At 40.1% G+C, this 24,633-nt stretch overlaps 1 protein-coding gene across 14 annotated transcripts in view; it reads left to right on the top strand.

The window, feature by feature from the left end:
• Window positions 1-24,633, top strand: part of PDE1C (phosphodiesterase 1C) — a 369,737-nt gene that overhangs the window by 170,610 nt on the left and 174,494 nt on the right. For 7 of the 14 annotated variants that reach the window (XM_084509306.1, XM_084509315.1, XM_084509313.1 and 4 more), the window contains one exon: window positions 18,566-18,592. The exons of 6 other annotated variants lie outside the window; for them this stretch is intronic. In XM_084509306.1, coding sequence (XP_084365432.1) covers window positions 18,566-18,592 — 27 coding nt within the window. Of the gene's footprint in view, window positions 1-18,565; window positions 18,593-24,633 lie in introns of those variants that run through there. One more of the 14 variants, XM_084509310.1, reaches the window with a different exon arrangement.

The raw sequence follows: 24,633 nt of genomic DNA, 5'->3' as shown, positions 1-24,633 counted from the left end.
TCAGCCTGCTTAGTTGAAAGGCAATGCAAGCCCAAAGGCTGCAAAAGGGTGGTTAAGCTGAGGCTCTTTTCAGACTCATAATTTTGTGTGTTTTCTGGTTAAACAAGTCTGGCGATTGCTGTTTTGCCATGTGCCTGGTACAGTTCTGTCCTGCAGGTTGGTTGGCCTTTGGAGGTTTGGGCATGAGTCCATGTTTTCAAAGAACAGAGAGGGTTTTTGGATGGTGTGCCAAAGGCAGGTTTTTGAGAGGCTAAGCCAGCTGTCTGTTGCAACGTGAGTAAGGGTCAGATTGATGTAAGGGCCAGACAAGATACTGATTTTGCCTCTGGAGTAGATTGGAAAGATTTTCTTCTTGTTTTCATTATGCATCTCTCCAAGACACAGATTCTTGGTCAGGACAGCCTGGTTGCTTTATAAGGAGAGTGGTATGAGGCAGTGGTCCTTGGGCCGTATACGAATTCCTTTTACTGTTTAAGAATGAGGTAAAATACTAATGCCGCAATATTTCCAAACTGTTTTTACTTGGCATATATGTACTCATGACTTAATGATTCTGAGCAGCAATTTGTAGGAGAGTCAAGTCACTGGACCTGTAGTGGGTTAATTAAACCTTCAGGTTTAAGGGAGCATGATAAATTGCTTCATTGGGTGGTAACTCATCTGTGGCAAAACCCTTGCGTGTCTTGAACCAGGGATCTATGAAATAAATATTGTCTTTTATATACGCCCTATTAGATATTAATTTAGATTTAATCACGGCTCAGAAATAACATTTTAGTGTTTTATTATTAATAAAGGAAAGGTTTCTGAATAAGCTGTTTCCTGGGCAAAGGTACCATTAGAGGTATATGAGACTCCCTGGGGAAAATCTTGCAAATTGTGTTCTGGCAGCCTTGTCCTTTCTTTATCTCATGCCAGAATATCAGTGAGAGGTTTACTCCAGAGTTCTCCTTGTTGGAGCTCACTCCAGCAAAACAGCTGCCCATACTGGACATGCAGCCATCAGGGTCCTTTCTTCCCTGGAAATGAATGCACCAGGTTTCCCTGCAGCAATGACCTCCCAGAAATAGACCTGCTTCTAAGTTTCATCATCAGTGCCGTAAATGAATCAGGCTGGAGCAGCTTCACTTCCCTTTAGGGGTATCTTGGGTTGTGGTAGTTAGAACAGAGGAATCACAGAGCCACGTGTGAAAGGATGTAGCAATACATGCTGACAAACTGTTATGTGAGAATGCTCTTCTCTCTCTTTAGCCACTCTCCTGTAGCAACACTTCCGAGCTCCCCAGTCCCATCACCACACCGGCCCGGGGATCAAGTCTTAAGAAAGCAGATTGCAAAATATAGGGGAATGGACAGAAAAGTTTTGGGAGAAGATGCTGTATGTGCTCTAATGCTCAGGTGGTGAGAGGATATTAAGACCTGGAAGGTGGGCTGCCCCCAAACTCCCTGTGGCTGTAACAGGCCAAACCCTGGGGACTTTTGACTCCTGCGTGTACTTGTCCTGCATCAATGTGAACACTTCCCTGCTCTAACTGCTAGAGAAAACAGCAAACATGCCTTGCCCAGAGGCTTCTGTCTTGGCTGCATGAGGGGTATATGTGCACTCCTGCTGAGCATGTATTACATGCATGAGCGGATCTCCTCTGTTCCTTGGCTGCTGCTTGGCTGCAGGGATGTCCATTTGTGCCCTCACACGGGGCTTACCTTTGAACAGTTTCCTGTTATTCCCCAGCAGCATTCACTCATGAAGTCTGATGAGCTCAGCCTACGAGAAAAAGTGTTTAAGGACGTGCTGATTGTTTGTTTATGGCTCTCGGTAGCTGCTTCTGCCAGAAAAAGGGACTTGAGCTTCTTGCTCTTAAGCTAGGACCATGTACCATCATCTTTGCCCCATTCATCCTCTCCAGAAGGCTGTCTATTATTCGGACTTGCTTTACTCAGCTCTGGGCTTGGACGCTGTAAGCAGAGGAGTTACACATAAGTCTGCCCTGTGCTCTCCTACTGTTTATAGTGCAGTTTGTTAAGCACGGGACCTTCTGCCCTACAAAACATCAGTTAAGTTTAGACTGGGCCCACTGGAGAGCACTGTTGGTGGCAGAGATTGGAGACCTGATTTGAAATATGACTGCATGATTGCTTTTTGAACTGAGAGTTTCTTCAGGGAGCTATGAGCAGCAGTGGCTGTGTTGGGGTGTTCTTGTTTTAGCACGTGGACTTCTAGCTGTAGGACTTAACCCGAGTTAGGACTCCTAAAGCCCCATGAAGTGGAATCAGTTACCTCCCAACTTCTCAAACACAAAGAAAATGCCAAAGCCCTTTTCAACACTAGGATTAGGTGTCATGTCTGATGGCACTTAAGAGTGCAGAGGCACATATCCAAAAAGCTCCGCTAGTTTCAATAGACCTACGCTAGTTTAGGGTAGCTGAAGACCCATCCTGGAGATGTTTTCAGCTTGATTTTTGGTTGCTTTTATGCAGAAAAATAAAAATTTGATTTCTAGCTGTTACAGTATTAACAGCATCTTCTGGTGTCCCTGAAATGCTTTAAGCATTGTAGAGGGAGAGGAGACAAAATGGATTTTAACCTTCTTTCCCATAGCTGGGATTATAATGTTAAGTTGCTAAATTCATGATAAATCTCTTCATTCTCAATGTAGTACTTCCTCATGCTGCCAAAGATGAAATTACAAACAGCAGCAATCTCTGAACTGTGACTTAAATGGGATGCTCGATTTTGACCTCATTTTTCAGGCTTCCTGCTCAAACCTGTCAATGTAGAATTGGTCTAAGAAATCTGACGGGGAAGGAAAATAGAAACACATGTAAATCAGTGTCTTGGAAAACTTCATGGTTTTGCTGAAGATCCAGGATGATATTTCAGCACTTAGGGCATTTCCTCAACTTCCTCTGCAAAGCACCATGCATCCTATTGACAGTGAAGAAGTCCAAATGCAAATGTTTATGGAAGATTCAGATTCAGATTTGTTCTTGAAGTAAATGGTGAGGCAGCAACTGATTTCAATAGGAAAACATGGAGCCTTGATGACTGAAGACAATTTGGCAAGTGTTACAGTGCCGCTGCTCAGTTATCTGTTTCCCTGTCTTATCTGTATGTGCTCTGCAGTATTTTTAGGTTTTCTTATTTCAAAAATGTCGCATACAGAACAGCTGGTTCTCCCAGTGACAGTAGCCTGATCTGCTTCATTTTCATTTATGTAGCCATCGTAAACAGGAAAACAGAGAGCTCCCTTCAGTTCCAGAGGCACTCTCTACACAGTGGGCTTTGTCCCCAAATATTTTAGCTGGCAGCAGATAGTAGAGGTTTAAAAAGCCCCTCAGAAAGCACCACTTTGTTAGGAAATGTGTAAATTAGTCAGTTTTCAAGTGGAAAATATGAATATGCTAATTCCTTTCCGGAGGTGAAAGAGGCACTCCTGCTGTCTTTGGTCTTGGTTTCAGTCTTCCTGAACCTCCTGAGAGTCTGGGTTTAAACTGAAGCCCTGTTCACCCTGGAAGCAGAACTAAGCAACCTTCAACCATATTTCAACGTAGTCGTTGCTACCCTGTTTCTAGTTTGGCTTTCTTGATGAGCATAGACAGGGATTACTTGTCAGAGAACCATGTCAGGAAACTACTCTATAGGCCTCTTAAGTCTGAATTTGACTTTTTCTGTGTACCACAAGTTGCTGCTGAAAGTAACGTTGGGAACAGGAGGTGGAGGCAGGAATAGACAATGTTTGGCTGTCATGCTGCCTGGAAGGACTGAAAAGGTCTCACTGGTTAGAAAATGGGTGCTGGGTATGTGCTGGAGATGGCCGTGCTTCAGCGTTAGCCTACAAATTCTTAGTTTGGGTGAGCTAACCTGTGGGTGTAAATGACTTCACTAGTTGTAAAGTTTGTTGGGGTCTGGTTGATCTACGATGTAGTTCTGCCTGTGGTGTGAACATTAAACTGACCCATAATAGCTTATTTCAAACTGCCTGCAGTAGAGCCCTTGAAAGAAGAACAGGAGAAGTGCTGCCAGCTGCTAATCTCATGACTGAAAAATGGACAGAGGAGAAAATATATTCTAATGAATAGGAGTACAGGAACTTTGGAAGAAGATAATTAAAAAGTATGGTGTTTGGAGGTGTAGTAATGCAGTAAACTAATAAATTTTGCCACAGTCCTTTGGTTACTTTGTTCCATACAGAAACTTTTATTTGAATCTTAGATCAATAAATGAATCCTGTAGGTAACAAAAGAGAGAAGACTTCATGTTTAATACTGAAATGTTGACTAAGAAATAATATACACTCTCTAGTTTTTACCATAATCATAAAAAAGCTTTTATTCTTCTGGGGGTAGTACAAATGAATCATACCTGGAGCCTAAAAAGCAATTATTTATTTCAGTAGTCATATAAAGAAGACCATAGTCTGTTGTAGAAGAAAGGGCCTCCCTTTGTAATATTAAATTCAGTGCTTTTCAAATATCACTGCTATAAAGCTTGCAATCCTGCATAAGAAACAAGGATATGAAAAAAGTTATTTCAGGGAAGATGAATTTAAGCCTTGGATCAAAGGAAAATTAAGAGTCTTTCTGGAATTCTCTTTTAAAAATGCCTTAACAGTCCAAGCATAAAGAAATAAAAGCTGATGGAAGATAGCACTGAAAAATCCTCTGCGTGTTTGTGTGTTTTAAAGGCTGTGAGGCCAGCTCATCTCCTAATCTGCCAGCTTTTGGTGGATTCAAACACTATATTAAATCCAACTCAGTCCTTGAAAGGATTTTTATGTACTCTGTTTCTTTTTTTTTTTTTTCTTTTTTTTTTTTTTTTCCCTGCAATTCATGTGAGATATTCCTCTTCCATTCTCGTCTTGTTCTATCAAAAAAAAAAAAATCACTTCAGTTTCCTCAAAATACTAGAAACTGTCTGGCTCTGAGGAAAGATTGAGGTTCACATACTAGGGCTGACCCATTAAAACAAAACAGCAGTTGTGAAACATACTTCTACAAATGTGATTTGCTCTCAAACCACTAGGGATTTGGATAGATTGGAGGTTTTCTAGAAGAGCCTGTTTCGATTAATAAAGCTGTTTTTGATCTCATGAACTGTGCTGCTAATACTAGGAAGAATGACTTCATTGATACCCATCCATTTGTGGGGGTGAAATTGGAATTCATTTAATGGTCTTTGAAGAATTTGGTTTTGTTTTCTTTGAAGAGTTCAGTTTTCAAAGAAATAAAGAAATTCATGGATTGAGAAAAGTTGTTTAGCCTCGTGACAGTGCAAAATTTTCCCTAAGAGTGCTAAGCCTGATTTTTTGTTCAAGTTTGTATTAGAGCTGAGGAGTGGACCTTCCTCTAGCAGACACTGTACTGCTTCAAGTCTCAGACAGAAATTGTCTGCAGTTGTCTTGGATATTCAAAAAGCAGATTGCTTTGAAGGTGTGACTAAAAAAAAATAATAAATAAATAAAAGGAAGAGAAAGAGAAAGAAAAGGAAGAGAAAAGAAAAGAGAGAAGAAAGGAGGAGACTGGTGAAACTGTGTATAATAAATTCATCTAGTTGACTTCAGCAGAATCAGGATCCCTCTCAACAATTGGTAACATCCAGTTGGGGATGGTTGAATTTTTGAATTTTCCTGGCCAAGAAGGGTGGTGAAGAGCCCTCAGAGAGCCATAGCTCTACATGGCTGCCAAGAAGTTTGAAAGGCTCTCTGTCTGCCAATGTACCCAATTTATGTCACATCAGACTGACTCACCTTCTTTCAGAAGACCTCCATGCTTAGCAGTTGGTGACATCGGATGGAAAAATCCATGTGAGCACAGACATGCAAGGCAGAGGATTTTCATAGTCTTTCTTGGAGAGAGAGATACAGGAGATGATTTATTAAGATGAATATAGTCTTGTATGACATATTCCATGCTTTTCTTCCATATCTGTCAAGCTGTGGAGTCATTTTGTTATTAACATGATGCTCTGAATGGCTATTAGTAGGTCTGTGTCGTCACTTTAGAACTGATTTCTTACACTCCTGGGGACAGATACTATTCATGCACAAAACTCCTAGCCAAGACAGAAAGTCACACAATATGCATTTGTAGTACGAATCCTGGCTTGGTACAAATCTCATTTCAACACCAAGATTAGCACAAATTAAACATAAGATCTGTGTCATTTTAACAACTAAGATTGTACAGAGCCCTGTAGCTTCAGCTGTAGCACGCAGGGAGTCCTTGTAGGGAGGAGCAAACTACAGCAAGCATCCAAGGGCAAAGGAGTTGAAGTAGAGCATAAACTCCCTTGTAAGGCTGAACAGTTCAGATGGCTGCTGTAAATGATGCTCAGATCACACTTCCTCCCATGCCTCCTGTGGAGCAGCTGGTTTTCTGGGATTCACTAGCTGTAAGCAGTTACTGGTTTCTGCTAAGCAAAGAGACTGAATACACAATTTAAATATGCTCCTATACACATATTGATGCAGCAGGGACAGCTACAGTCAGATGGGAGAACTCTTCTTTTCAGACTTGCTTGAAAAGTGAAAGAAGAGGAAGCTGTGGGGGTTGAGGCTGTGGGGGGAGAATTGGGAGATCATATACAGAAGACCATACTGACTCAGAAAGGGTGGAGAGGAAAACTAGACAGCTTTAAAAAAGAAGGGGGGGGAGGAAGGGCAGTGGGAGAAAGGAGATAGCTCTGTGTGTTCTTCAGGCCCCTACATGTAAACATTTGTTAGATTTATTTACTCACAGCTTAAAATAGCTCATAGCACAACATGTACGCAAGTCATTTAGGAGTTTGAGTTTTGCTGAAAATCACAGGGACAAGGGCTGTGATTTCAAATGCCTTTAAGGGCATTTGAAAATGTTGCCCAATTTGTAGCACAGTATTTTCTGCCTCACTGAAATTTTAATGGGAGGCCTTGAAGGAAAACCTACATGTTACAAAAATACTGCTGGTTATAAATGCTGCCCAAAACACTGCTCTTGCGTCATGTTCTGAATGTCTTCATTCAGGTGAATGAGGGGCTCTCCTTCAGGATGCTATTGCTTTTTTTTTTTTTTCCTACAAGGTGTGGAAATTGTCTTTGGTATTTGGGCCATATTCTTGGTGTAACACCACTAAAAATTCTCCCTCCAGTTCTCATTAGTTTTGTCTGGGCAGACATCTTTCCTTTCCCCTCTTTGCACTTGCATTCTAGGTTCAGGGAGCCTACTTATTGGGATGCAGTTTGATGGGATGTGTAGATAAAGTCATTCATTTCATATGGAGAGTGTCTCTAAAGTGCTTTGCAGAGAGAAGCTTTCATATAAATGCTCACTGATAAGACCTGTTTTTAATTAGCTCGACTGTAGTGAAGACATCCCCTTGCAAATGGAGAAGAATGAAATTCCTGAGTTATGCAAATTTGCTGAGTAACTCAGAGTAAATTATCATAATGGTCCCACCTAGCCTCAATGTCTGTGAAACATCAAATTGCATTTTGAATTACCTGCACCTTATGGAGGCAGGAAACTTGACTCCAACCTTAAAGCAGACAAACTTTTAGGAACTAGAATAGCAATCACAACCATGTCCACTTGCCATGTGGACAGGACTGGAGGATTTGCTTATTTAAAAACATCTTTGTGTCTGAGCTTTCTGAAGACCACCCTCCTCCCCTTCCCACGGTTGCTGTGGCATCTAGTTGCTTGCGAGACAGCTGGCGACAGCAGGGAGTAGGGCCTTAAATAATAGAAATTTCGCACACCCTCCTCCGTTCCCTGCATGCATGCTCAAAGACCGTTCCCGTCTGCCCACCCGTCCGTCCCATTTCCCTCTGCCGAAATTTCCCCTTTATGGTGAGGAGTTCCCAGCCCCTGAACACAGGGCAGTGCTCCTGAGCTGCAGATGGCAGCAGGCAGGCATTGCTGTGGCTCTTGCTCTCCTCCTTCCACTCTTTTGTTTTGCTGTTGTGCCTTGTTTGGTAGAGTCAGCTGTATGTCATCGCACCATGTTTTTCATGCATAGAAGGGGAAGGAAGGAAAGATGGGAAATCTTACTCTGTACAGAGGATAAAGCCATAGCAATGTAGAAATAATGTGGACAGAATAGCCCATGATCTGCTGAGCCACGCTGCAACCAGCAGTTTTGAGGACACTAACGGCAGAGGTCTAGCATTAAGGACTCTCCATGAAATCTCTTCTCCTCTAAGCAGGCTTCTCAGAGTTGCATAGCTATTCAGCCTGCCCCCCTCCATAATGTCACTGTTCCTGGAGAAACACAGAGTGGTGGGAAGCCCAGAAAAAGAGCATTGGCTGTTCACAAGAAGTTTAAATGTTGCCTTTTCCTAAGGGTGACATTTAATGAGTGGTCTGTTAACGAGGCACTGTCAGGACAATAGCCGTCCCTCCCTCACCGCGCAAAGTCATGTTGCAGAAAGCCTTGAATCATTTCTAAAAACCATCGGCGTGCTGAAGGAGGGGGTGGCTGGGAGGTGGGGAATGGGGATGGGGAGAGGAACCTTATTTTGGAAAGGGAACACTGCATCTTTGTGCGGCAATTTTTTCGCCCCACGTTTAGGCTTGTTAAACAGTAATCCGAGTGTTTCAGCCTGTAACCCAGAGTCAGGAGAGGGCCTGGCACAAAAACCATGAGATTTAAAATTCTGCGTCACACCAGCTGTCTATGAGCAGACAGAGGGGGTGGGTTGTGTTCAGGAGGAGGAGGGTTGGAGGGGGAAACAATAACAAGCAGCAGTCTGATAGATTTACTAGAGCTTAGGGCAAGATGCAGATTTGTTTAGTGACTTCACACACGTGGCTGGTCTGGCCAGATGTAATTCCTGTCTATGTTTCCTGTCTAGATATTTAATCCATGGTATGAACAATGATTTCCCCCCACACACACACTCTCCCCCATCATCGTGCATGCTGTTACTAATCACAGAGCTGCCCTGCATGAAACAAACTGGACAGCTGCCTGTTTGGCTCCTGGAGAATCTGAATATGTTCATTTTACATAGTAGCAGTAAGTAAAAAAAAGTTTTTAATCTGTCCGTGCTTGTTTCTTCCAGGGTCTCACAACTTTTTCCCACTGGGGGAATGGAATTCCAGCTAAACTATTACGTGCTTCGAACACACAGGATCTATCACTATTACTGCCATATGTGCTCAGCAAAATGATGTGTTACATTACTGCAAAAGGAACTGTCCCCTTTTACACTTCTTATTAACCTGGCTTGTTTTTATAAGCTCCTTCTGTAGGAAAATGAACAGGATACAACTTAAGAACGCACAGGAAAGATTGTGTATATGCTGCCTTTTTGAGACATTGTAATAACAAGGAAGCAGCATCCCACTTGTGAGGTCAGTGTTGCCGTCTAAACACAATGTGCAGCACATCTATCCTCAGAGCAGATGGGAGATATTCTTCCCTCCCAGCCCCTCTGATCCCATTTTGCAATACGTGTCACAACCTCTTCCAGTGGGAGAGGCTTCAGGATAGTCATGTTGAAGTACCACCCATCCTGTACTTTGGAGATCATCTCCTTTATTTATTTCAGAGCCCAATGTTCCATAAGTCATTTGGAGTGGCCAGCTAGAAAGCAACACAGGGTCATACTAAGTATAATGTATTTTAAAACAGTAAACAGGCAAAGGTCGTGCAGTATTGTGACTTAACAATCTTTTTCTTTTCTTTCTTTCTTTTTTTTTTTAATTATTTTATTTTATTTTATTTTATTTTATTTTATTTTATTTTATTTTATTTTATTTTATTTTATTTTATTTTATTTTATTTTATTTTATTTTAATAAATGTGAGTACTGAGAACTGCTCTTTCTTCTTTTCAGACCTCAGGACTTTGTTTTCCTGAAAAGTACTTTCCAGTAACTGTATTTTTATGAGCATACTCTTTTCTTTGAAATAGGATATATATGGCACACAAGATAATTTGCTGGTTGTGTACAAAAAAAAAAAGCAGGATGAGCAGTAGATCACATTCTCTTCAAAGGGCCAGATTTTCAGAAACAACCCCCTTTTACTTTTTACGTAGTATTTTTCTTCAGCTAAGTCCATGCTAACTGCAATGGCAAGTTTTTTAATAGTTTTTGTTTGCTTTTGTTTTGTTTGTTTGGTTTTGTATGAAGTGTGATGGAAAACTGAATAAAAATAGAGGAGAAGCTTCAAGATTTCAGTAATTTTATTGGTTCTGTACAAAATCTATATGAATTAAACTATATTTTTAGAAACCTTTAGAACAATTTTTGCTGACTTTTTTGGTAGCCAAGATGCCAACACATTAAAATACCTGTCCAGTCTATTGCCTTGTACAAGATAGTTCCAGAACTGAATCTGAGTCAGTCTTTCTGATTTACTCTTACGGACACCTCATTTTGTGACCAAGCTGGAGTGCTCAGCTGTCTCCACAGGGTTCCCACTGTTTCCCACAGATCTTTGTGCCTCAGACTGTTTAGCTTGAAACCTTTGAGCCTTCTTACATACACACTATTCAATGCAGATCAGATAGATGAATAAACTTTTTCTTTGCTTCATTTTCTCCTCATTTGGTATATGTACTGTGTCCTGGAGGGATGCACAGCAGGTAACTTACCTCTTCAGACAGCCAGTGTTGTTTATCGAAGTTTGAGTAAGCCATGATTGCCCTTTGTTAAAATGAAGCTAACTAAGATCCTGACAATTGATCATGGATCATCTCTATGGCAGTGGAAAATAAAATACCTTTAACTAATACAGCTCTCACATGCTGCTGTCTGAATAAAATTGTTATAGCTGTATGGGGTCCCACCCAGCACTCCTGCTCTTGAGGGTGATGAATAGGTGGCTGCATTTACACTAACCTTGGGAGATGAGATCAAGACCTGGGTCAAATTTGTGGTGCTCAGCAGGTAAAGTCAGTTGGATCCTCCTCATCTGTAGGAACAGATCTTGAGAGGGACTTCTTTCTTACCATCTTTCCTTTCTCTCTTTCTTCCTCCACCCTCCTCACACTTGAACCCCTATTTTGCTAGTGAATTGGTGCCTGGCACTTCAGTGGTGAGACAAGGAATTTGGGCCTGAGTGCAATTTAAGGTCATCAGCTCTCCTAAGAGCATATATTATAGCATGTATTTGTCATTAATGTCAATTTGCTGAGACCATATACACAACTACCATCTGTAATGCCTCCAGGCTCTGTCCACTCTTTACTAAGCTGCTAGAGAAGGGATTGCAGCTACCTTGAGCTGCACTGCAGAAGAAACCCCTCACAGCTTGTGCTGCCAGCGAGGCTTTTCTATGAGGAGAATTTAGGAACATTGCCTCTCCAGTTACACTTCACACAGGCTCAATAAACACATTCAACCCAAATGACTAAGTGGGAAACTGGTTGTTTAACTGCAGAACAGAGCCTTGTCATAGCAAAAGATTACAGAAAATCAGAGGCAAGATGAGAAGTTAGTCAATTCTTGTATGGCCTAACAATTGCCATCCACTTTGGAGATGAGGCTCTAAGTTTCTTGAAATACTTGTTTGCCCAGTTGCTTAGAAAACTGAGTAGCTAAACTGGTGAAAGCTTATGGTCAGTCGAGTAGCTAAACTGGTGAAAGCTTATGGTCAGTCAGATTGGCTGCATATCAAAATAGCATATTCCTTGTTGAAAAGCACGAGGATATTTGTTGACCTTGAACTATCTACATACATTATTTAGTTTGAGAAACCAATTGCAAGTTGAGCCCAAGCTAAATTTCACTTTGTTTCTTCTTATTTCCAAGATGTGATGCTTCCCCCCTCCCATTTATTTTTTTTTTTTGATTGTAGATCTGTTGTCACTCTCCACTATCTTGTTTCTGTTTCTTCTGAAATCATCATACCTATTTCGTGTTGTGAATATTTCTTGTCTTTGTGTGGTTGCAGGGCACATGCCTGTGCTTCAAAGCATGCAGACTCTTATAATCTTCTTAAAATGAGAAAAATGACTGCCTCATCCTCTCATTTTACTATGTCCCTATGTAGGTCAGGGTCCAATTTAAAACGACTCTTCTTGTTTTTTAAAATCCCATATAAAACCTATGTCACATTTTAAGTACTAGGTGAAATCTTTTCTTCCTTCCTCACCCACTTCTTATAATTTCTTCTCCTCTGTTGTTATTAGTCTCTGTGATGGTATTGTTTTTAACTTAGCACAGTAGTTTGCTAACCAACTCATGTGGAAGAAACAATAAATTATATTTGTTATTGAATAGAGAGTGAATAAAGAAAGAAAGCAGGTCTTCCTGTTTCAATTATGGAATTTAAAACCCAGTAGCAGTTGATGGCATCATACCCTTCAAAGTCTGGCAATCTCAATATATTCCTGAGTTCTGGTCAGGGCTCCCCTGGGATCCTGAGCTTTGACAGATGCCAGTCCTTAGTCTGTGCTGTGAGATATATTTTTTTATATATATATTATTATTATTTTTGTGTGTGTGAATTGATTTATACATGGTTATTAATATAGGCTTTGGTAACATAACGTAAATGCATCACTAATCCTGTGATGATGACGATTAATTGGTGATGCACTGCATGATTCAGAATAACAAGCCTCTGGGAGAGAAGATTTTCAATTTAAGTGATCCCATCAGTTGGAAAAATTAGCTTTATTTGAGTCCCCCACCTCCGCTTCTTGTCGGGGCTTGCACTGGGAGATGTTGCCTCCCTCTGTTACAAGTTAATATGCTGCTGTGGTACGGCCAGGGAAAGCACCAGGGCTTGGGATCTGGGAAATACTTTGTTCTGCTGCCCAAGCATTGAGGGAAAATCTTGGGGGTTGTGGACCAATGAATTGGAAGGATCTGGTAAGAAAAGCAGTAAATATGAATTATGGCTGCTAAAGTAAACAAGGGAGGGATATCAGCCAGTATGGCTGCAGATTCACTGGTGGCTAATACAAGAGCAGGATTCATCTTCTAGATTTGACTTGCAGAGAGACTTGTTTTTGTTTTTCCAAATTGTATTGCTTATCTCATTGCTGGTTTGCTAAGCTACAAAACAGACTTTCAGAAGGGTTACCTTTACACCTATTTTAACATCAGAAGCCCCACTCTGGCAGGAAAGAAAGCCTGTCAGAATTTGTATGTGACAAGGTCGATGTTTCAGTGTGGTGAAGTGGCTTCATCTGTGTGTGCTTCTGAATGAGCTGGTCAGAGGAACCTAGCAGGGAAACGGAGATGAATAGCCCTGGCTTGCCTAGGCTACGGGCGTGATGGAGCTCCAATATTAAAGGACAGATGTTGTTGAGTTCTTTTGTTAATGGATGATTAAGCTCCCACTCATATCTTAAACATGCTAATTATAAAGCTTCTAAATATAAAATAGGAAAAGTCCCTCTTTCCCCTCCAGTCTAAGAATAACTCGTTTTAAATACTCACTCATGACAACTGCTTTCTTTAACAACTGTGGTTGTCCTGAAGAAGTATCTTTTGTAAAACATTCTTCAGACAGAAGTTACCTTTCTCTGAACGTAGCTCTAATTATGCTTACTGATGTCAGTGACAAAAATAAGGGTATGAAAGCCAAGCTCCAGTGAGGCTTGCTGCATCAATTGAAGGAGTTAATGCCCCTGGCAGTTTTGCCTCTGCTTCTGCTGCAGAGCAAGCAGTAAAGAGCGTGCCTCAGCTGTGGCAGTACAAAACCCAGCATCTTTGCTTAAAGCCACCATTGCTGGCAGTGTAAGCCAAAATGCTGAACTTTGTGCTGAGGCAGCTGATGTCTGGGGATGTGCTTGTGTCTGCTGGTTGTGCTGTGAGGATGCTGACCTGTGGCAGGCACTATGCACAGACGTCTGGGGGCAACGTTTTAAATTGCTGTAGCGGATTCACTCTAGCTAGTCTCGTGGTTCCCTAAACAGTCATTGCCCTCTTTTTCCCAAAGGAACATGGATCCAGCATAAAAGCAGATGCTGCATTAGATCCAGACTTGTGCATTGTCAGCTGGAGGTACAAATGGGAGAGCAAAGGCCACTGAATTTCAAGGACTTCAAAAGACATATCTGGTTTTCTAAACTCCTTTGACTTACAGGGTTTCTTTCAAAATCTTTTGCAAGGCCCAGGAAAAACAAAGCACGTTACTTTAAGCCACTGTGGATGGCAAATTATGAGCCTCGGCCAGAAAATTAAGTTGTTTAACCATCTCAGCAGGCTAAAGGCATGCTGATGGCCACTTAGCTGCGAAGCATTAATTCACTAAAAATTGTCACCTGCACTCACCTGTGTGTACCTCCAGTTGTTAACAGCAAGTTCGTCAGCTGGTGGCCTAATGCTGATCACTGCACTGGTGGTTATGAGCATGTGGAGATGCTGATGAGCCAAGGGCAGGTACGACCCATTACTTCCTAGCACCTGTGTGCGAGCAGAGCATAATGCTCATTAACTTTTAATTTTCAGTGTAGATTTTCAGGGATGAAGCTAGGCAAAAATCCTTCTGTTACTTCTGTAGCACCCACAGTTTTACTTCACATGCTGAGGGGATGCCATTAATACCAAAAACCCTGTGGAATAAATATGGAATAACACCATTTTAACCAAGCTGCTGTTATGAGTAAAAAAAAAATTAAGTGTTTTAGGTAATTCTTCAGAGGCTGTGTAGGAGTGAAAGAGCAATTCATCTATCTAGTTGATATTCTGAGTTGTATGATTATGGGGCAAAAACAGAACAGTTGGCAGATCTGTTTAATTCCACCATCCTCTCCACCTGCACTCCTCTCCATACCTACTCAGTCTGTTAACTCATGTCTCAGCAAAATAAGATCTGAGGAGGTTGTTATGAGATTCAAACACTGTTATTGTGTGTTTCTATAAAAATATCTTAATCTCTGGGCTTCTAGATGCTCAAGAAGTGTGAGGGCTTTCTGGAACAACTTAGAAGTCTCATTACTTGGGTTTCAGTTTTGTCTCACTGTTATGAATTTATCTACAAAACCATTTACACAAACTGCAACCTTAAAGGTCTAAGAAACTACCAGAAAAAGTGTCTGAAGGGGAAACACAGGAAGAAAGTTATTTGCTTAAATGTATACCAGCATTAAATGACAGAAGTAGAAACATAATTTTGGGAACAGGATACTTAGACTAAGAGCAGTTGGTAGGGATGAAAGCACACAAGTTTTGCATGTCTGTTTATTTCAGTGGGAGTTGAGTGCTTATGTAGCTTTAGCTATCTACATCCTGTTGCTGCTTAAATACCATTCAAGGTGTGGTCCTAGGCCTGAGTCCTAATTTTATGTCTGACCATCATATTATTATTATTTTCTGATGAAAGACTCATTCCTCTCTAGAAAAACACATACTGAAACAGTGGGCTCAGTTCTCATGTTGACACCATCTCATTTCAGGCAGAAGTTTTGTCCTATCTACCACTTTTTTTAGATTTTGTTTGTTATGAAATATGTGTTTTTAAAACTCCTACTGGGACTATTTTTATTAGGCTCTAGTAACCTGCTTGTGCTAAATCAGTTCTGACTTCATACTACACTTGTGCAGATGTAATTACCTGAAGTTCAGAGTAGTTATTTCTAGTTTTTCACTAGCAATACAGGCCCTACTAAGTGTGAGTCACCTGTTAATTCTCTTCAGAATGAGAAAAAAAAAATCTACCTTTTTATCATTATTTTTTAATATACAAGCTTAATGTAGATCTATGAGTAATACATTCCACAACAGAAAACATGATTTAATGGATGTGGTTGTTCTTTTAGTGTGGCACGTGCATAGCGGGAAAGAAACTGAACCTAAACAGATTTGGTAATTTCGCTAAGCCTTATTGCAGGCATGAGCACTGGACAGCCCACAGGTGCAGGAAACTGTAACACTGCCTCCTTTAATTCATCATGATTCTTCCTCTGTGTCAGTTTGGTTTTGTTATCAGAAAATCACCCATCCCTTGAGTTTGACTGGAAGATGCGCGTTTCCAGGTTTATTCCAAAGCTTCTGATAAAGACAATTTTGAGCAGCCAGGTCCTCCTAGCATATCTCTTGGAGAGATAGGCCAGGATAGATTATCCTACATTTTTTACAAAGAAGCAAGGAAACATCAAACCAAATAACCCCCTCCTTCCAGTTTACTCCTATTAATATAGTGGCTAATTGCCGTTATCCATTGGTTAAGGTATTATAAGAGGCACCTTCTAATTTTGTTGTTTGCAATAATCATATTTAATGGGAGGTAGGTGCAAGTGGTGGCTTGCAAGCTTAAATCAGGTAGACATTGACACTGTCTACATTTTCAAAAGCAGTTTGAAGGCCATGTTTGAAAACATTTGTATAGTGCCAACAGCATCCTTTTATAATGTTGGTAGGTGGCATTGTCAGGTTTGTTTTATTTATTTTTTTTTTGGTGGGGGGAATTCTGGAAGTTCAGGAATACAGTAATTTTTTTTTTTTTTTTTTTTTTTTTTTGCTAGATGTCAGCAGTAGTATGGATGCAGCTGCTAGGGACATTCTTCTTAAAGCAAGTGTATGCAGTAGGGATGCTGAATCTATATTCAACAGTTCCTGTAGTTATATTGTCTTCAACTGTAACATGCAAATTCAGTGCCTGTAAACTCAGTCACTAACTCACTACACATAAACCTTAACTGTAATTGGACTGCAGGTGTGGAAACAATAAGCAATAATAAAAAAAATGTATTTATGTTTCTTATACCCCCTATGGCTACACAAATGCCCTTTTCCTAGTACTGTCATCTATGGTATTGCCCAGTTTTCTAATGCAGTAAAAATCTTCTTGAAAATAAGGATTGGTAAAGGTGTAACCGATAAGAAAAATGATGTTATTACTCAAATGCAAACAGCACCCTAAGGCTGGGTTACCTCTTTAAAGTATACAAGAAACTTTTGGCTAATCAGGAGTTTATGAAAGGTATTTTTGCTGGAATGTGAAGGTTGGCTGAAAGAGAAACGCTTTACAAAGTCACTGACTGATAAAGGGAAAAGTTGTTCTGACAGTACTGCAACAAAACATAGAAGACTTCCAGGGGAAAGCAGTGACTTGTAAATAACAATTTGAAATTTTAAAATGTAAAATTTATATATCAGGAAAAAAAAAAAAAAAAAAAAAGGTTTCTTGGGAAGAACACAATGTGATCAAAAATTTCTATTCTTCTTTGTTCTGTAATTAAAATAAAAATTCCCTTTGAATCAGATGGGCCCAAGTGGGCTTCTGCCTTTATATATTATCATCATGAATACTAGTAAGCTAGACTCTCAATACTTCTGTGAATGTTCTTTTACTCTTTTGCATCCATTCAAATTTAAATAGGTAATTCTTCACACATTAAAGTGTAAATGAAATACTTTATTTTTTTTTTTCTAAAGTAAATATCTAGGACTTCTATGGTTCTAACACCGTCAGAATACAGAATTAAGACCATGCTTGAGTACCTTTTCTAAAGGTAATATCAAATGAAATATTTGACAGCCAGGATACCCTATTCATGAATCTTATTAAGCATAAGATAGTAATACATTCTTTTTTTTTTTTTTTTTTTTTCCCCCATTTTTTTTTCTTATTTTTAAGAAAGAATACCCCTTGTTAGGGTATCCTGGGCCTATCTGACTTAGCCACAGTTTTCTGTTTCCAGTATTATCAGAGATGAAAAATCAGAGCTTGATGCTCACAGCAGTAAAGCAGTTATAACAACATTACCTACACACTCAAAAGGTGGGGACCACCTGTAAGTGTCTGGCTGAACAACAGGATGTTGATCTTGCACTTCTCATGATGGTTCACACTGTGTTCCCATCACTGCTTTTTAAGTGTAGAGCTCATTAGCTTTACTTTAAAATACAGAAGCAAGGCTGAACTCAAGTAGGATCAATGCACTGTTTTGCCCGGCACCATGCAAAGCTATTGAACATGTCTCTTGCAGGATAACAAGCTCACAGTCAAAGTACAGTGCAGATATACCTGTGTATAGCCACACAGGCAATAATGCAGTAGGGCTTTCCATTGAGTGTTGACAGCTTGTGCCATTGCCTGCTGTAAAGGACAAAATCCACTATGCTAAGAAGAGAAGGGGTTTGCAGCCTTTGCAATACTTGGTTTGGTGGAAGGGCTGGATCCTTGGGCTGGGGAGGTGAAGAGATACTGTCAGTATGTTCATTGCTCTTGCCATTCCTAGTCCTGGGCTCAGATCTGTTAGGTCCCAAGGTACAAGCACTGAACTCTGGTGTGGCTTCTGGGATTTGTCAGAATAGAGAACTTGCTAGGATCTGGATTTTCTTTACAGAGCAAGGCTGCTGTAAAGCCATTTGGGCTTTGCTCTGACTGACTGCAGGCAATGTGGCTGGATGCACCCCAAGTCATTTAGAGTAGTAACTCCTTTTCTAGCTGTTGTGACCCTGTCTTACAAGAAAAGGGCAAGATGCACACAGGCAAACACATTCCACTTTCTACAGGAGATAATGGCAACAGCCACTGAGGTTAGCAGAAGGAGATAGCTGCATAAGTTTCATAGCAAAAGTGACATCCCTTAATTGTGCCTGATTTCTGACCCTCTCCTTTTCTTATCCTCAGCAGTGGACCTTTCTTATCTCAGTTGTATTTTGTTCTTTTCCTGCAGGAGAAAATACAAGAAAACATCACAAAGGTAAGACTATATCGCAGAGGACTGGAAGGTATTTGTGAGTCATCTCTCTCTCCCTCTTTTTTTTTTTTTTTTTTGTTAGGGGGTTTGAGGGTGGATTTTCCTGTTACCAGATTGGTTTTGTTCCCAGGGAAATGCCATTCTACTGATTGTTACCCTACATGAAGGTCCATCCTGCACTGCTGCTCCAAATTCCCTCTGGCGCTAGTGATAGTCCTCCCCTTTGACGTTAGCAGTGGTTCTCCCTGAGTAAGGACAAAAATATTTGTCCTTGAAGGTCAAACCCTAATAAACGTCACTCTGTTCCTTCTGCACGATCTGCTAGTTCTAACTCTTATCACTTACTCATCCTGTAATAAAAAATGGATTGATGGCTTGTAGTGCTGCTAATGATCTGTGGCTTTGCAGGAGACTGAAGGAAAACGGGGATCCTGTTGATTAACGGGCCCTATTACAGCTACCTGATCTAGTTATCTTACTGCCTCCTTGCAGGAGGGAGGACTAATGGGGTTCTTTGACAGGTTCATTTTTCTTTCTTTGGAGTTCTTTTGCTTGGTTGCTTCAGACCACACTCTTTGCAGTGCAGTTTTTTTGGTACTGACCTGACTCCCCCTCCCCTGCATCTGGAGTATTAATTGGTGGCTTAATCTCATGGCGTGCTGAGCATCTTTAGTTCGTGTTGACTTTAACAGGATTTGAGACTCCTGCAGAGTGCTTCCTAAAGACTAAACACTGTGGCTCTGCTGAATGTGCCTTTTCATGTTGTGTGATGATGGAGGAAGCTGGCAGACTTGCTATCACCTTGTGCTGAAGATGACCACCCCAGTGCAGCACTGGTGGGACAGTCTGTGCATGTGCTTGTGTGTCACAGCCACAGGAAACTGAAGTGTGGTGGCCTGACTCACTGATGAGGTGTGTTTGAGCTGTGACAGGTCAGTGGAAAATGCTGATTTGGAGATCTCTGTGCTGAACCATGCAGGCGGGTATTGCATGGTGTGAGATGCAGAACAGAGAGAAGGTAGATACGTTTCCATTTGTTTTCCTAAATGTGGAGCTGACACTAATTCTGCATGCAGCTCTATTTTTTCTCCCACATTTCTCTTGATGTTACCATGTTAATTATGACAAAGTCTGTGGCTAGAGGTGTTGACTTGGTGCAAGAGGATTTGTTCTGGGCCTGAAATGGTTTGCAGAATGAAGGATTGCTCTTGTGTGTCTAGCACTGCCTGCATTGTCCTGAGCACCATGTCTTATTTGGGTGTGTTTTCTGTGTATATAACCACAGCGTCAGGGAGGTTAGCATTCAGCATCTCTTCTATACAGGAGAGTTGCTGCAAGCCTCTGAAGAGAGACGAAGTGTGTCACAGGCTCCTACAAACCCAACAGCTTGACCAACAACATACAGAGAATTAAATACATCAGAAATGACAACCTTCTTAAATGTACCATTACAGGGTTAAGCCCTGTGCCCCATGTGATTTCAGACTTTCTCTTTTTCACTCTCCCCGTATTTGGTTTGGGCTTTGTGTCCTGCGCAGTCACCTGCCTGGCTGCTGGGCAGACGGACTCTGTGGACCTCCCTTGTGAAACAGCTGGTGTCAGCTCTGCGGGGCAAGGAGCCACACGAGGAACCTGCACACAGCAATTGCAGAGCAGCTACTCGTAACATCCTGGCTCAGCTGGTACTGACTGCTGGCCAGAGGGCTGGGTACTGCAGCGAGGGAGCTGCTGCGCTTGGCAGCCGTGCTTTGCATGCACCTAGGGCAAACTCCCTGGCTATGGAGGGAGCTTCTGACTTGGATTTGCCAGCAGCTGTGTGGTTAAGGTATAGCACTAAATAGGGAAATGGCATGTGTTGCCATCTGATGCAGAAATGTGGTGTGCAGGAAAAGGCGGTGGCGATGCATTGAAGGGCTGGTTTGAGGTAGCATCTCTCTGAGTTTGTAATTCCAGAAACACACATAAACCGATGATTTGGCTCAGGTCTCTGCCTTCAATTCCCACATTCATCTGTTGTGGGATTTCCTTCTTTTTCATTCATTATGTTTATTTCAAAGCAGTCTTTGCTGTTCTTTTGTCACCAGGCTCTGGAGTGTTACTGGCAGCTCCAGTGAAATGATCTTTTGTTTGCTTTTGCATCTTCTTCCTCTCTTCCTCTTTGGGGAATGGTATTCATAATCACATAATGATGCATAAGTGTAAGTGAACAGCACTTGACTACACAGGAGAAATGCTGCTGTCCTCTGTAACTTGCAGTGTAAAGAAACACTTTCCACTGAGTGCAAATCTGTTGGGAAGGAAGATATGCAAGAAAAATATGAGAAGAAAGAGTCAAAGTAAAATCTGAGTGGTACTAAAAATGTAATTGGAAATGCCAGATACTGACTTCTGTATTGATCATTCTGTTAACTGAGTTGGCTGAAATGCTTTTGTAACAATAATATATTGATATGATTTTCCTCATAAACTTGGAACTTTCACAGCTGTCTAGACAACCCTAATTTCATTAGTCCCAACCTAGTAATTGCATCTCAACCACTGAACTGTGATGTAGATTAATCACAGCAATACTGAAGAAGTAGGATATTTAATCAGAACTCAGGTCATCTGTCATTCTTCCATCTTGTTTACCTTGGGTAAGTGTAGAGTAGACAGTTTATTAAATAGTAAATAGAGAGGTAGTCAGCAAGATGGAGAACTAAATGGGAAGCTGAAACTCTCATGACCTTCCAGGTCCTGAGTTGCTTCTGCTTTTTCTGGAGCACCTGAGACCTATTTGTCTGGTGAGGCTCCCAGTTTACATGAAGATACCAGCTGTGGTGTGCCCATGTTTTCTGGGAGGTATTTAGCACCTTCAGCTTACAGAGAGATTAAAAGAAATGAACCCTTCAAGTAGCCTTTAGCAATCCCTTCCTAGGTTAGGTTCATCTGCTTGGGTGAAGTTCAGCCAGTGAAGTCGGTTTAACATTTTTAAGGACTGTGGGAAGTTCTAACTATGTTCTCAGAATTTCTCAAGTAAGTAGTCTGTGCATTAGTTTACAAGATATGCTTTTTATTTTATTTTATTTTACTTATTTATTTTGCTGTTACAATCCACAGTAATGTGTTTGTACTCATCCAGTAACATGGAATTGCGTGTGTTGCTATTTTGGTGTAAGTGCATGTTGCTGGTTAATTGTACAATTTAATTTTCCATTAAGATGCAAATGGTTCTCGTAAAGTGAACTCATTTTAGAAAAAAAATTGAGTAAAAAGAGTCCTGATATTTTATCCATCCATGGACAAAATGTACATATTTTTTTTTGTCTTTAACTTAGCTGCTAATGTTATATGTGAATTACAGAACAGAAAAGGAAATGTACTCAAAGTGCCTTTGAAATATAGCTGTGACACTGCAAGAAGCATTGTAAAAGGCCTTGCAAAACATTAATGTGATTTCTTTGAAAGAAAGAGAGAGAGAAAGGAAGGAAGAAAGAAAGGAAGAGAGGAAGAAAGAAAGGAAGAAAGATTGCATCCTAATTATAAAAGTCAGCTTGTGATACTAACCACATGGCTGGAACATTGTCTTCACTAATTTTCGTAAGCATTTAGTTGTTTCTTATTCAGACAATCGCTCAGCAAACTCATAAGTAAAGGTGTTGTCTATTTCTTTCCCTCACTTTCCTTTTCTTTCTCCTATGTGTCTGTGCTTCTCAGTTCCATTTTTCTCTAGTATTTAGTTAATACTCTCTGGGAGAGAAAATGTGAATGTGAACACATCCTTTCTTTTTTAAAAAATAAAAATATATGTGTTAGTGTGGAGCACAAGGAGAGAAACCATGCATACACAAATGTTGCTATACACAAAATAAGTAGAAAACAGTATTTTTTTATCCTCCCAGCTTTAGTTGATGAACATCTTCATGGTGACTCATACTGATACCTCTTTAGATGAAAACAATCCACTGTTTCTTTTGGATTATTTCAAAATTCTGGTAACTTTCCAGCCTTGCAAGTCTCATTCTAAGTACCCTTTAAGTTGTGTGCTTACTTGGGATCAGATCCTGTACCTTTACCATGTTGAAGAAACTCTGCTGGGGTTAATCTTGTGCTTTAGCACTACTAGGACACACTAAGGAGATCTCTGTTTGAGGAAGCATCACTGCTCTCTCAAAGCTGACTGTCAAAGTAAGGGCCTTATGTATGGTGGTTGTTGTCACTGCCATTGATAGAGAACCATCAAATAATGTAGACTTGAGGGGACCTCTGGAGGTTGTCTGTTCCACCTCCCAGTACTTTAGAACATCATTATGTTTTTGATTTACTCTTGGCATTCATCATTTGACTCAATTTGAAAATATGTTTAGTCCTATAGCACTTAGTTCTGACATCATTTAATTTTCATAGCTTATCTATTGACCTTGTTGACCTTGCAAGGTTATCTTAATTACAAATAATAAAAATAACCCTAATTCCTTAATCCCTGCAAGTAATTATAATACCACTTAGCTCAAATTTTTCTTTATTGCTAGAGTTGCTCATACATATATATATATATATATATATGTATATATATATGAATGATGCATTAAAGGTTGATATCCTAATCAGTAGCATACACAAGCAAATGCACAACTTGATATGTCAGACTTCTTTGTAAAGTGTAAAGTCTTTTGTGTACTGAGACTTCATCAACTCTCTATTACTTCAGTAGGTCTTTATGAAACTCTGCATTTCAGGGAAACTGATGATAATATTTAAATAAATAAAGACTGCTGGGCATTCTGCAAAATGAGATCTATAAACTTATTTCTGTAATATTATAGGTGGAGCTGGTTCAATTAAATTTCATGAACATTTAATTTCAGTAAAAAAGGTATTGATTTGTTGAGTGCTATTTATTAAGTGCACTGCAAAATCATAGGTATATAGGGAAAAATTGAAAATGGTCATTTAAGTAAAGCTTATAATTAATCTGCACATGAAGGGGCCAAATTAAAGTGGCATTGGAAACCCTCATTTGGTATTTCCAAGTTTTCTGGGCAACCTGAATGATCTTCTAATGCATTTTAAGTGCAATAAGATACTGGTAGTGTTACAGAGCTCTGAGTAAAAAATCGTGGTTCAAGTTAACAAAAGCTAAGTGGAGTTTGGGCTTTAATGCATGGAGGGGGAATTGGGCTTTAATTCATGGAGGAAGCTAATACTACTTGGCTGAGTAGGGAAACATCATGTTGGGAGGATTGGAGGAAACTTACCTTCTGGAGAATCCCAGCTTTGTTCTCTTAACACTTTCTGTAAGAGGAAAACATTAAAAATGACTGACATTTTTACATACTCTCCCTCTTTTTCCTTTTCTTTTTTCTTCTCCTATTTCCCTCTGTGTATGGGAGTTGGAAGCTGCAGTGACTTTGGACTCCATACAGATACACATTTTTTCCTGCTCTGGACATCTTGCTCAGTTTTTCTACACAAAATGAAGCAGCTGTTTCTTAATATGATGGATTAATATGATATTAGAGGGAGGTATAAATTTTGGATTCTTGACATGAGTAGTAGGGACTTATTTGCTTTTTCCAGAGTAAGAGTAAATTCAAAATAATTCTGAAACATGACTAAACAGTGCCAAATCATTCTTACTGCTATATATTACCATTATTTTATCAAGATCTATTCTATCTCATCACATTTCATAGTGTTGAATAATTATTTAAAAATGTAAGTTCTAAATGATTAATTACTATTAAAATATTGAATATATTAGGCATAATTTTTCCAGCTTATTTGTAATATATTAAAAAAATAAAATTGTGCAGAATTTATTTTAACAATAGCACATCTTGCATGATATGGAATGGATTCTGACAGATATGAAAATGGCAAATGTAGGTTATGCTACTGAAATATCATGACAACAAGTGTCCTTCACAATAAAAAGAAAATTATTTTGATTTTTTTCCTAAATGTATTCATGCTTTGGTGAAATTCAGTCGCAAACTTCAGTGTCTTTTCAGTATAGCTGATAACACACCTTTGCTTTTGCATTGGTCCTTTGTTCATATATG

Source organism: Aythya ferina (genome assembly GCF_964211825.1).
Source record: "Aythya ferina genome assembly, chromosome: 2".
Classification (NCBI taxonomy): domain Eukaryota; kingdom Metazoa; phylum Chordata; class Aves; order Anseriformes; family Anatidae; genus Aythya; species Aythya ferina.
The sequence above is the reverse complement of the archived record's forward strand: the minus strand, read 5'-3'. Positions and strand labels throughout refer to the sequence as shown.